This window comes from Drosophila montana, unplaced genomic scaffold (assembly GCF_035044405.1).
Source record: "Drosophila montana isolate Dmon_TW-CO22-7 unplaced genomic scaffold, ASM3504440v1 contig_3833_1, whole genome shotgun sequence".
NCBI lineage: Eukaryota > Metazoa > Arthropoda > Insecta > Diptera > Drosophilidae > Drosophila > Drosophila montana.
In genome coordinates, this window is record NW_026998704.1 from 2994738 (window position 1) to 3008453 (window position 13716).

A 13716-nucleotide genomic window follows, 5' to 3' on the forward strand; every position below is an offset into this window, starting at 1 on the left:
TGCATTGTCGTCCATCTAAATCCTGCCAACATTGTAAAGCAATAAATTTCTACAAGAGCCCTACGATTTTGGGGTGTTGCAAACAGCAATCCCTGCGCAAACTGGCAAGTCAGGTAAGCTTCAACTAATGATTGACCCGTGACCAGGCTGAATATCGCAACCCCCTAGATAGGGAAATTTCTTAAGGGGGGTTGCTCAAAGTCTGCCAAGACAGCTGCCTGCCAGCCTGCCCGACAGTCTAGGCGCAAGACAACTTCGAGCATTCTGAAGGAATTTTTAATGAATTGCGCCCAATGATCAGCATTGATTGAGGGGTGGCTAGCGAAAATTAATTCGCATGAGTACCTGGATGCAGCAGAGACGAAGACCGATTGCTTGCATACAGCTGAAACATTTGTAGCGAAAAGAAACTCTACATTCACAGAGCAAATTTCAAGAAAGCATTCAATAAATTACTTATTTAACAATATTTAAACAAGTTTTTACAATATTGGATTTTCAAATCAAGTTGTAATAGGAAAAACTTATTTAATTTTAAAATGCTTAAACTCTGTGGTAAAATCGGAAGTGTTTGAGGTAAATGTTGATTTTTCAAAAAAAACTTCAAGTTAAGTAGACTAAAATTTTAAACTCAAAATGTCCAAGTCGATAAACAATATAAAACAATAATTGAATGCTTTGAATTAACCATTATTTTATTTGTATTATTAAATTGTGTTTTAAAACATATTTTATAGTTAAGTATACCACGAATTTCAGACTTTACCATTATTTAATGGTATAGAAAGCAGCCCAATTTTTGCTAGAATTTTAAAAATTGTTGAGTTAAGTATGATTTTTTTAATTTAATTGCATTTTGTTTGCAAAATTTGAGCGTATTAGTTTTTTATGTGTAGCACGCAAATTGCAAATGTTCGACAACTCTGCTGATTACCAAACAGCTCAACTCACTCACACAATTTAGCTAAAACTCAGTCGGCATTTGAGTGGTTTTCATTTTGAGCATTAAGTTGACTGCGCTGGAATTTCTCGCCTGCGCGTTTGCAGAACCACCCCAAATGCGCTGCAGAGCGAATGGTCGGTCGGCTCTCATGGCTACCTGCGCCTGCGTCGTCGTCGCCGCCGCCGTCGCTGCTCAGGTAAACGAGTCGTCTCGGACTCGTTTTGCGCTCGTCGCGTATCGTTTTTAGTCAACGCGCTAGCTCTGACGAGGATCAGTATCCTTTTGGCGTTCCGTGTGCGCGGTTGTCTGCCGCTCGTCCTGAAACGCAGCTACAGTAAAACATACATAAGACTCACAATCGTTTCAAATGAACTAAATCAAATAAAGCGCGTAACATTTTGTTAAGTTTTATCTGTTCGGACATTTCAATAAAGTACGTGCAATAAGTTGTTGACACCTTTATTCGTACTTCAACCAAAGTTTTTGTGTTGTGAAACATTTAGTGTTGTGTTTAAAAAAGAACTTGTCATTTGATTGGATTAAGTACTCTCTCCCTCATCATACCATACTTTTGGATTATCAACTAAGCAATTAAACAAAAATGGATTACAAACACGATCTTAACTCGGACGATGATTTCGACTGCTCCAATGGCTACAGCGACAGCTTTGGTAGCAATGGGCGTATGGCCAATCCAAATGGTCTGTCCAAGGCGGAATTGAGAAAGGTGAGTTTTGTTCGACTTCATAGGATGGATAGGGATAGAACAGAACAAATTATTAGTCAGATTAATTATTACACTTAAATTGGGTAGAATTTTGGTTAATAGTTCAAATAGCCTGCACAAGAATTGTATACATTTTTGAGAAACATTTAAAAAATATTATAGTTTTGCTTTTTATTGGGGAACTTTATAAAAAATTGTCTTGTTTTTAAATTTTTTTTATTGGTGTTCTTCTTAGTTTTAGATATATAAATGTCTTTGTATTCGTGCGATATTACAATTTTTATAGATATTGGGATTTTTGTTTTGTATACGATATCATAAAGCGCACATTTGAAAATTCGTGTTTTAAATTCGTTCAACACCAATTTTGTTAGACATTTCCAAAGAACTGGCTAAATAATTTCTTATTTATATCAATTCATCTAAAAAGGTTCCTCATCTCTTTTTTATTTAAAATCACAAATTATTCACTTTTGTTATAAATTTCATTTTTGCAGACTAACAAACCCATTATGGAAAAACGGCGTCGCGCTCGTATCAATCACTGCTTGAACGAGCTCAAATCGCTGATCCTGGAGGCAATGAAGAAAGACGTAAGTATCCTTAAGAAAACATCAAGGTGGAATAAAAAAAGAGCAGAGCAGGGCCCAATTGAAAGCCACTGATTTAGAAACTATGTCCGAGATTTGTTCACTTTCCTTATAAATGGTGTCATAAAACACATAAATTTCTGAAACTCAGAAATTTCAAGTGTGTCTGGGCGTCGGCAAAAGTACAAAAGGATACAAGACTCCTACAACAGACAGACGCACAGACAAAAAATAAAATAAAGAAGAGCCAACAGTTTAATTGAGTATTAAATTTTATTGATGATCATTACAAGAGAGCGCCGACGATGACGATATGGCGAGTCAGTCAGACCAAAAGTGTTAACAAGTCGAGAAATTACGCAGAAATCTCAGACAGACAAACAGAGAGACTGTAAACCTGTTTCCACAGGAGCCACCAGTAGATCCTGCTGTGAGAAACACACAAAAAAAAAAACAACAGCAACAAAGAATCACATAAAAAATATGAGATAGAAGCGAAGCGAAGACGCCGACGCCGATGCCGACGCCAGTGTAGCAGAATTCTGCAGGCAACGACCAAAAATCAAATAAGAAAGACATTGAAGAAAAAGCAAAAGTAAACAAAAGATGCAGACATGACAAGAAGACGGCGCACGGAGGAGCGGGGGTGAGGCAGGGCAGGGCAGCGAAGCGGGCGACCTGCGTGGGAAACTTTTGCAAAATATGCAGCCAGCGGCAGCAGAAACGAACGTACGCAGAAGAAGTGCCAAACAGATTGTGGCCACTCTCTTCACGTGTACCTGTCTCGCTCTCTCCCGCTCGCTCGCTCTATCAGCGCCTCGCGCAGAGCTTAGTGGCCGCGCGGCTTTGGGGCGTGTGATATTCGCTGGAGTGGACTGTAGAACAGAAACAGAGGTAGATTACAAATAGTTGGACATATGAGGCAAGAAACGTGCTCAAGCGTCTGCATCATTCACTTTTCTTGTGCCCTATAGCTGAAAAGCCAGCCCAGCCAGGGTATATACATTCAGCACGGACTGTGGGTGGGAGCGCAGAATCAGCTGCAGATAACAAATATAAGCTTAAAGTTCCGTTAATTGAGAAGATATGAGTTATATTTACAATTTGAGCTTTTGGCATTTTTTGACAAACTCGCTCCCTAAAATGCGTTTATAGGGTATTTTGAAGTCGTTCAGCTGCCATTCAGCTGCTGGCTTACGTGTTTCACTTGTTTCCCATGCATTGAACTTGTTATAGGGCCTTGTGTCTGCGGGTCTCTGGCTGGCTCTGGTCTGGCCTGGTCTGGCCTGGTCGCTGGTCGCTGGTCCTAGTCAATGCACGAAAACAATTAGCCGGGCGGCTTCTGCTTTAGTTGTTATCCACTTTTGAGTAGCCCCAAGTGTAGCCAAAACGACACCCAACAACAACACCGAACACCGAACGACATGGAGCTCATCATTATCTGTTTGTTCTTCTACCGTTTTTAGCCGGCGCGACATACCAAGCTGGAAAAGGCCGACATACTCGAGATGACGGTGAAGCATTTGCAGTCAGTGCAGCGCCAGCAGCTAAACATGGCCATCCAGACCGATCCCGGTGTGGTGCACAAGTTCAAGACGGGCTTTGTCGAGTGCGCCGAGGAGGTGAATCGCTATGTCAGCCAAATGGATGGCATTGAGCCGGGCGTGCGTCAGCGTCTCAGTGCCCATCTCAACAACTGCGCCAACAGCCTCGAGCAGATTGGATCGATGTCGAACTTCAACAATGGCTACCGCGGTCAGATGCCGGCCATTTTCCCAGGCGCCGCTGCGCCCCTGTTCCCACCACTGCCACAAGATCTGAACAACAACAGCAGCAGCAACAGCAGCCGCGAGGGCGTCACAGCAGCAGCTCCAGCCATACAGATGGGCGGCCTTCAGCTGATACCCTCCCGCTTGCCCTCGGGCGAGTTTGCGCTAATTATGCCAAATACAACAACGACAGCGGCTCCCGCGCCGGCGCCCTTTGTCTGGCCAGGAGCGGCAGTGAATGCAGCCAGTGCAGCGCTGGCCAGCATTGCCAATCCCACACATCTGAGTGATTACGCCCAAAGCTTCAGGCTGAGCGCATTCAACAAGCCGACAGCGCCCGCCCAGACGCAGCTGCAGGCGGCAGGAGCAGGCGGAGCAACAATTGCAGCAGTTGCCGCCAAGAACACAACCAGCAGTCCGCCCCTGAGCCCCATCTCTTCCATCTCCAGCCAGAGCCACGGCGATGAGTCGCGTGCTGCCTCGCCAACGAGTGCGGCTCAGGCGGAACTGCTGCTGGCCAAGCAGCACAGCTTCGCTGGCGTCTTCTCCACGCCGCCGCCCACCAGCGCGGAGACCTCCTTCAACAGCAGCGGCTCCCTGAATCTCAGCGGCGGCAGCCATGACACCAGCGGTTCCGCCTGCAACACGTCCCGCTCGCACTTGCAACAGCAGCAGGTGAGCTCCACCAGCGGCCAGGAGAGTGGCGCTGCCAAGCGGATGCGCGAGGCGGAACTGGAGCAGGAGCAGGAGCACGAGCAGGCCGATTCTAGCGATTGTTCGTTATCGGACGAACCATCGTCTAAGAAATTCCTGGCCGCCGCCATCGAGAAGTCCAGCTCCGCCTGGCGGCCCTGGTGACGCAGCTGCAGCCGCATCCGCAGCAGCAACATCCTCTCAAATATTGTCTATGTTTTATGTTAAGTTTATGCCCCTCACTCTCTCTCTCTCTCACTCTCTCAAGTTAAACAATCTGTTAATTTATTTTCATTGCAATTTTGTTCACATTTCCATTAAGTTTTTCCATTTTCCATGTTTCGCTTTCTTCAATTTTAAGTTCAGCTGTGATTTTTTAAAGCGTGTATATTTTTTGTGTAATTTTTGTATAATTTGTATTAATTTGTTTAAGCATTTATCTATTATTATTATTACTATTATTATTATGTATTTTAGCAACATGGCATATTCTTGATTAATATTAAATGTTCTTTATTACATTATTTAAATTTTAACTGCAAGAATTTTTAACTAAGTTATGTAGATCTTAGCGTCAAATTTTTCATGTTTCCAGCTAACATTTTTAGAGGTTATTACTATTTTATTTTAGTATACTTTATGGAGTTGTTCCAGCTGCATTTCCACTGAGCAAAACAAATAAAAGTGAAACAAATAAAATAAGCAAAATTGCTTCAAATAAGCAAAAAAAAAAATGGTTATTTACATTTTTTAAATGGGTTAATTTTTAGGTTAAAGTATAAATGGAAGAAAAAGGCATTAACTATTGTAATTGATTTAGCTAGAATTGATTTGGAATTAAAACGATTTTAATTCCTGCTTTAATATTATCTTTAAATGAAAAGAATCAGAAATGGTTGAGTGAAGTTTTTGAAACTGATTTTTTGGCTTTATATTAATTTCTGTATACATTGGAATCGTAATGGTATAAAATGTTGATTTGAATTGATTTTAAAACCCATGAATGGAATAACATGAATGCCACATGGAATTAAATCTAAACCAACATATTTATAATGTGATCCCAACCTTGACCCATAGCAGAACGGAAGCTTATACTTGCACAAATTTCCGCTGATAATATAAACCAATTGGCGGAAGTAACCTTGTTCGACTACATAGTCGGTCATTTTTGCAACGATTCAGTGAATTGATAACCCCGATGGGCTGTGCCAGATCTTTCCAGTATATAAAGAGACGTCGTGCTCTAATTTTGACGACACAATTTCCCAGCTCGCACAAAAGTTATTGCAACAGAGCACGCAGTGATCCTCAGCTGGACGGGCTGAATAGGCGTGCCTCGATCTTCGATAAAGTTTTAGAAAACACAAAAATTCCTAGCTTAAAGTCTCGTCATGCAAGTAAAGTTAGTTTTAAATCAGCTCTGGCTGATTTGCCTGGTATTCTTACCGCTGATCGCGGCTAATGCTGAGTATCGCGCCTCACCAAAGCTCGCAGGACCCGCCGCTCATCTGGCACACAATCCAGAGGACAAAATGCTCAACTCCCTGGATGCGGCTCTAGAGAAGATATCCCATGTCTATATGCAAGCCCTGCTATCGGGCACCCACACGCCAGAGCTGGAGATCTCGTTGCGCGCTCTGGAGATGGAGCTATACGAGCTGCTCGATCAGCTGTTCAAGGAGCATCGCCTGAAGGAGTATATGAAATATGAGGCGGAAGTGACGCGACAAATGATTATCTATAATCTGCTCAAGGAGCTCTTTGGCTATACGCAGCACAGTGAGAAATCAAAGTAAAAGTGATTTCATGAATTGCAGTTCAATAAAATTGATTAACATCCTTTCGCTCTCAAGGATAATGCCGTTTTTTTTTTTTTCGTTTCCAATTCAAATCACTTCCGTAGTAGCCGCCGCACAGCGACCCCATGTCCTGCGGCTGCCTTGCGTGTGGCTGTCGAGCGACACATCCAGCTTGGCGACGCCCTCGGCTCTCGGCTCCGTCCCTGCGGCATACTCGCCTTCGCGTTCGCCTTCGAACTTCCCACACTCAATCATAGCGACACGACGGCTGTGGCTGCTGTTATCCGATCTGCTGTGAGAAAGAACAAAAAATTATCATAATTTTCATTTCCTTTTAGCGCTATTATCCTTTTGCAGTCTTCAAATACCGTTGCACTTGTTCGTCGTGTTCCCACACACATACGCACACACATGCACACACACATGCACACACACACATTTACGAGATCTTTTATCTGTGCTCGCTTCGCTGTTTGCTTTGCGCCTGTTTGCATTGCACTTGTTCTGTTGATCCTTTTTCTTTGTCTGTGTTTGCTGTGATTTGATGCTGGGCCACACTCTCTCTCTCTCTCTATCTCCCTCTCTCTCTCTCTCTTTGCTGGTCGGCGGTCTATATGGAATTCCTGTGCACTTCGTTACGGTTTATCACTTTTGTTTTTACTTTTGATTTCGTTTTCCCTACGTCTTGTGGGAATGGGAATCTTTTTATGCTGGCATTGCAATTCGCTTGGCATACTTATTGGCTTGATAGTTGCATAAATTCTGGCCTCGAAGTGGGCTGCCATGTGAGGTCCAGCTGGACAAATGCGCAGTTTCTGAAAACTGGTTAACTGGAGAAAAAATAGATGATTCCCTAGTGCGGAATTACTGGTTTCAATTGCGCAATAGAATCGCCCCGAAGCAGCACAGGATACTCAAGTTTTCTATAGATAAAAACTAGTTTCTAATTCGCACATCCTTTGCATTACTTTCAGCCCATTTTATTGTAATTAACTTGCCAAACATTGAGACAAACAATTTTTCCCACAGTTAAATTCAGCTTAAACCCAAAAATCTCGTTTGTATTATAATAGAGATATCCTTGCAAACAAACAAACAACAAAGTCATGCAGTGTTTAACAGGAATTCTCCCACACACACACACACGTACACACACACACACACACACCGACCGACACTTAACATACACCCAAGGTGATCCTTTTTGCCAGAGCAAAGGATGAAATGAATTCTACCGACTACCTGTGCCGAGCAAATTCAAATCGCTTGCATTTTTCACACGACCCAATGGCTGTGAATGGGCCCTGATAAACATGTTAAGGTCCTGTGGCCAACAAGTGCATCTGAAATGCATACAGGAGCATATCAATAACCCACAGTAAATATGCGTGAGATAGCAGCGAGGTTTCAGCTTTGCGTAAGAGCTGCATGCACGAAATCACAGCTCTGAGATCAGGAAAAACATTTTCCCAGCCGCAAGGCTCCATTGGGTCAATAGAGTCCTTCAGGTAAAGGCCTAACAAATTTTAAGCGGAAGTGCCCACGCGTCGCACACTTGAAATATAGAAAATGGGGAAATTAACAAACTGCATTTTGAGTGGTTACAAATTTTAATATCATCCGTAAGCATGTGGCTCATAAGAGGAAACAAATTACTGTCGATTTTCCAGGCTTTTTTCCCCTTTTCACGCACCTCGCCTGCGTCATTCAAAAAAAAAAAAAAGGAACAAAAAAGGTTGACCGAGAAAAATTGAAAGTTACTTCCGCTTCGTACTGAGATTTTTCTAACAGATGCCATATGGCAATGTTTGGTAGGAAGTAGGAAAAGTGAATTCGTTTTTTATTCAAAATCCTATGATAGGCACCAAGGCTTACAACTAAAATAAAAATATGTTTAAGTTGGAATGGTTCATTCGTAATAAAACTCAACCAAGGGAAGCCTTTAAATAAAACAAAAAAGTGCAACCGACATTACAATACTCTGTTCTCCGTTTAAATCAGTCGATAAAGTCTTCTTGTAACCACAAGTTACTTCAGGAAATATAGATTTTTGCAATATATAAGCCAAATCTTTAGAGGAGCACATGAGTATCTGTCTGACAAATTTCGGAAATCTAGCTTTAAAGATGTATTAGAAAAAGATTTTTAGCAGTTTTCCTATCGGTTGCGACAAAAAATGTTAGATCGGTTTTGAGAGAGGGTCATACCAAAGAGAATATAAATATAATATTATATGCATTCTCGTTGTTCATACTCTACCTGAGAGATTAGTTGACTCTACTTCTCAAATTGTGGGAGATTTACATTTTTCGAGACTTTTTGGGACTTCAACTTTTTATTTTTCTATTTTCTGCAAATCATTTATGTTGTAAATCTCTTGATTTGATTTTTTTATAATGTACATCCATATATGTAGAATCATATATGTAGAGAATAGATTTATTGTCAACGAAAGACAGATTTTATATAAAATTCTTATCATGCCAAAAAAAAAAAAAAATAAATATATCTCTATATATAAAACTGTTTGTCCTGACTGACTGACTGACTGACTGACTGACTGACTGACTGACTGACTGATTGGTGATCAACGCACAGCCCAAACCGTAAGAGCTAGGAAGCTGAAATTTTCACTGTAGCTACCTTATGTGATGTAGGTGCACGTTAAGACGGGGTTTCGGGAAATTCCACTCGCAAGTGTGGAAAAATCGCGAAAAACGTTTGTATGTAACTTCTTTGTTTATCATCCGATCGGCCCCAAATTCATATTTAAAGATCTATGCTTAAATTCATTTAAGGGGTGTGTCACATTTTTTGAAAAATCTATTCCTCCTTGGTGGAAATGGAGGTCAAAGATTTAGTGGGTGACGTTTCGCACTCAAATTCATTTCCAGAGATCTATTAGAAAAATCATTTGAGACGTGTTTCACACTTTTCGCAGAATTCGAACTTCTTCGTGGGGAATGCGATTTAAAGATTTTTTGTGCGAAGTTTTAAGTTGTGTCCGATTTGCTTCAAACTTATTTTCAAAGCTCTCAATAAGAACTTAATGAATACGTATTTCGACGCTTTGGAAAATTCCACCCGCAACAGTGGTAAATTGGCGGAAATCGGTTGTATGAAAGTTTTTTGTTTACCATCCGATCGGCCCCAAACTAATTTTCAAAGATCTATGGTCAAATTTATTTGAGGGGTGTTTCACACTTTTTGAAAAATCCATCCCTCCTTGGTGCAAATGGGGGTCGAAGATTTGGTGGATGACGTTTTGTGTTCAAATTTATTTCCAAAGATCTATAAGAAAAATCATTAGAGACGTGTTTCACATTTCTCGCAAAATCTAAACTCCTTCGGTGGAAAATGCATTTCAAAGTTTTTTTTGGTGAATTTTAAGTTTGTTTGATTCCCGTCCGATCAGTTTCAAAATCATTTTCAAAGCTTTTAGAAAACTTTGATTTTATAACATACGTGCCACGGGCAAGGCCGGGTTATATAAGATAGTAGTTTGAATTTTGTGATGGTATGAGAAAAACCATTTTATTTAAAATCTTTCTTAGTAGTTTTAATGTGGCACAGATTTTTATTGACCAGCAACATCCAAAAAAATCACCATAAAATGCGAGCTTTTCTTCAGTTAACACATCCATATATTTATACGTAACTGCTGAATGTAAGCATAAGCATTCTTTCATAATCTCCCATTAATATTGAATAAAATTTTTGAAATTAATTTTTATTTATTTTTACAATTGCTTTTGAATGTGTATTTTGTGCACATCTAACGTTTTTAAACGTTTTGCACTTGGCTTAACATACATCATTTATTATGTATACGCTATAGTTATTAAATTTTTACATTGTATATGTTAAAATTTGGCTTTTGACTGAGCATTATGTTTTATACAGAATATCGTTTCGTTCGTTCGATTGCGTTAAAAAGTGACAAACTAAATAATGTAATATAATATAGTTATGCATATCGGAAGAGATATATATATATATTTTTAAATGTTCCTTAAGCTATTTAGACTATGCAATTTGTTCGTTATAATTTCTGTCGTGTGTCGTTTTCTGGTTCTTGTTTTCGGTTTGGTTGTTTTGTGCGTTAAAATTGCTTGTGATCAATTAATAAATTAATTTAAATGCATTTTACATGTTTCTGTTTAATTTCAAAACATTAGCTTTCGTTTACAATTGATTGCTAATTTGTATTCGTTTAAATATCAATATTTTTCACTAATTGGCAAAACGTTTAGTGCTTGATTTAAATGTTAACTAGGCTGCCATTGGGCGTTATATTAAAAAAAATATTTACAAAAATTGAGTTTCGTTTAGCTGCACGTGAACTTTAACTAAGTCTACGAACTACAAAATTTACAAATGCACAAATACGTGTTTTTAAAAATTAAATCAATATGTAGGGAAGGCAAATTTGTTGTAAACTTTGCGACAATTAGAAAAGGCGCTTAAACAAAAAGAATGACAAGAAATGTTATAAGTTATAGTATAAGGACATCATTCTTAAGGACATTAGACAAGGAGCAAGGAGACGCCACAGTTGCATATTAGGTTTAGCGCTCTTTGGTAGGGCCGCACTCCCCTCCCGTCCCCCCACCCAACACAAAAAAAAGGAAACAAAATGTTTACAAAATTCGTAATATGGCTACGCTATCAGTCCATTGTTCGTATTCAAGTCGGTTTGCATTTGGATTTAAATGTGTGCTAGAGTATGTGTTTTAAGTGTACAACAATCTGTGGCTGTGCTTAGCACAGCTCCCGATCATGACTGAAATGGCTCAATCATCAGAGTATATCCGGCGTGTGCGTCTCGTCGTGCGTGTGCTGCAACAGACCCTTCCTCTCATCTGGCGCCGTGCTGTGCGATATTTCTGCAATGGCTGGTTCCGCTATGGCATCAGCGTACATTGATTCGTAGACGGGATTCGCAAAGTTTCCCTGCAAATAGATGGGAAATAAATTATTTCTGTTTCCTCAATGGAAGCTGCAGGGCATTACCTTATCATCTTCGTGAGCGAAGGGCGGCGCTTCGTCGGCATCGCCGCGGTACATTGGATTAGTTAGCATGATCTCCACATTGTCGGTGAGGCGAGCATGTGAAAATGGCTGCGCAATGCGGTGTTTTCTGCAAGCAGATGGAAGATTAGAGAACAGTTTGGAACAGTTTGCCCGTTTCAAGTGTTAACTTACTTGAGGAAGTAAACGACACCGCCGAACAGCACCAGCACCGATGTGGTCACTGCTAAGATGACCGCCAGCACGGAGACCCAACTGGCGGACTCGTTACGCTCCTGTTCTCCACTCAAAGCCACAGCGCTTTCAGCCAGGCAGGGCACAATCCGTTTGTTGTCGCACAAGCACTCATTGATGGAGCTGCCCGTCCGACAGACGCTGCACTCGCCGACACAATGCGGCGGTAGTTCACAGAAATCACCCTGCCACTCGCCAACGCAGGTGCAGTGCGGCAGCGTGTACTCATTGAGGTGGCAGACACCACTATTGGCACAATAGTGGACACAGGGATTATCCTCGCCCACGGGCATCGTGCAGAATTCACCGTTCCACTGATCTGTGCAGTTGCACATGGCGATGCCCTTGATGACATGACAGGTGCCAGAGTTCTCACAAATGATGCCAGTACAGGGATTGCGCGATGGCAGCAGAGAGACATCACAAAAGCGTGGCGGTATGGAGGTCTTGCACAGATCGGATTCACAGCGATCGCCAATGTAGCGTGTGGGGCAGGTGCAGGTCAGCTGGTGGCCACGATCCGTACAGGTGCCGCCATTCTGGCAAAAGTCGCGACACGAGTTCGCCTCACAGTGTTCACCATAGTAGCCCCTGGGACACTTGCACTGGCGTTGTCCCTTGGCGCCAATTCTGCAGGTGCCACCATTCTTGCAGAAATCGGCGCATTCATTAAACTCGCAGCGTTTGCCCGTATAGCCATCGGGACACTCGCATTGTGGTGCGCCAGTGAGAGTCTCACGGCAAATGCCACCATTCTCACAGGTCAGATTCAGACAGTGCTCGCACTGGTCACCCACATACATGTCTGGGCAGCTGCACTTCATGCCCTCGGTCTCGGAGACCAGACACGAGCCGCCATTGTGACAGCGGCTCTGGCAATCAGAGACGGAAACCTCGCAACGCGCACCTGACCAGTTGGGTGGACAGGTGCACTTGAGCGGCGGAGGCTCCTGCAATCTTGGTAATTGTGGCGCTACCGTGCACAGGCCATAGTTCAGACAGTGGCCAGAGCAGCGGTAATGCTCGCAGAGTTCGCCCTCAAACTGCGGCTGGCAAATGCATTTGGGCACGTGGTTCACCACCTGGCATGTGCCTAGATTGCAGAGCAGCGGACAGTAATTGGGTATATCAGTGTGTGCCTTGCAAACGCCCTCCTCGGTCATCACATATTCGTTGGGGCACTTGCAGCTGTAGCCACTGGCCGATTCCGTCGAGAGTATACAAAGTGCGCGCAACGCTTTGCAGGGTTCCTTGGCACACGGATTGCTTACTAGAAAAAGTTTTAAGTAATCTTAATAATGGTTCGAATGGTGTGATCAGAGTTTTACACTCACTATTTCGATTCTGTTTCATGGGATGCAGAATACCAATGTCCGAGGAGCGGTAACCCTTTAGCAAGTAGGTGCCATTGTCATTGCCAAACTTGTTCATCTTAATGATGCTCTGATCGTACAGCTTGATGTACAGATAATCCTCAAACACATCGATCTTTTGCGGCTTCTCGCGATTGCCAAAGCGTCGCACCACATTGCGATCCTTGCCGTTCAAGCGACACGTCTCGATTGTGCCCTTGCGATAATCGGCCCAATATAGGCGGCCCGTTGGATAGTCTATCGAGAGACTAATTGGCCAGCCGACATCGCGCTCCACAAGGCTCTTCTTGTTGTTGCCGTCCAATGAGGCCACCAATATGCCATTCTCTAGGGTGGACCAAATCATGACACGGGACTCCGGCTCGAGCACAATATCCGTAGGATTCATGCCCGTGGACACCAGTGAGATGTACTTCTTGCCCTCAATGTCAGTGGCTATGATTTGATTGTGACGCGAGTCAACGATGTAAACCATTTGAGTTATCCAATCCACGGCCAAGGACTTGGGATCATCCAGATCGGGTATCTGCACAGAGGATATTAAATAATTAGAT

General features: G+C 42.3%; 3 protein-coding genes across 5 annotated transcripts in view; 2 read left to right on the forward strand and 1 right to left on the reverse strand.

The window, feature by feature from the left end:
- Window positions 1-751: 751 nt before the first annotated feature.
- Window positions 752-5101, forward strand: dpn (deadpan). 2 transcript variants are annotated; one of them, XM_064695788.1, is made up of 4 exons: window positions 1358-1376; window positions 1447-1670; window positions 2168-2263; window positions 3727-5101. In XM_064695788.1, exons 2-4 carry the CDS (start codon window positions 1545-1547, stop codon window positions 4885-4887), a joined length of 1383 nt encoding a protein of 460 aa, XP_064551858.1. In that variant the 5' UTR covers window positions 1358-1376; window positions 1447-1544; the 3' UTR covers window positions 4888-5101. The 2 variants fall into 2 exon arrangements, with proteins under 2 accessions (XP_064551857.1, XP_064551858.1); XM_064695787.1 differs by having other exon boundaries at window positions 752-1670; window positions 3727-5100.
- Window positions 5102-5995: 894 nt separating this feature from the next.
- On the forward strand, window positions 5996-6534 carry LOC135437871 (uncharacterized). The gene has a single exon (XM_064695950.1). The coding sequence runs from the start codon at window positions 6117-6119 to the stop codon at window positions 6519-6521; it is 405 nt and encodes a 134-aa protein (XP_064552020.1). The 5' UTR covers window positions 5996-6116; the 3' UTR covers window positions 6522-6534.
- A 3704-nt stretch (window positions 6535-10238) lies between these two features.
- The window catches only part of LRP1 (LDL receptor protein 1), a 69769-nt gene continuing 66291 nt past the window's right edge, over window positions 10239-13716 (reverse strand). For both annotated transcript variants that reach the window (XM_064695867.1, XM_064695866.1), the window contains 4 exons: window positions 13124-13688; window positions 11730-13059; window positions 11538-11664; window positions 10239-11477 (listed from right to left, as the gene is read on the reverse strand). In XM_064695867.1, coding sequence (XP_064551937.1) covers window positions 11325-11477; window positions 11538-11664; window positions 11730-13059; window positions 13124-13688 — 2175 coding nt within the window. In that variant the 3' untranslated portion in view covers window positions 10239-11324. The remainder of the gene's footprint in view (window positions 11478-11537; window positions 11665-11729; window positions 13060-13123; window positions 13689-13716) is intronic.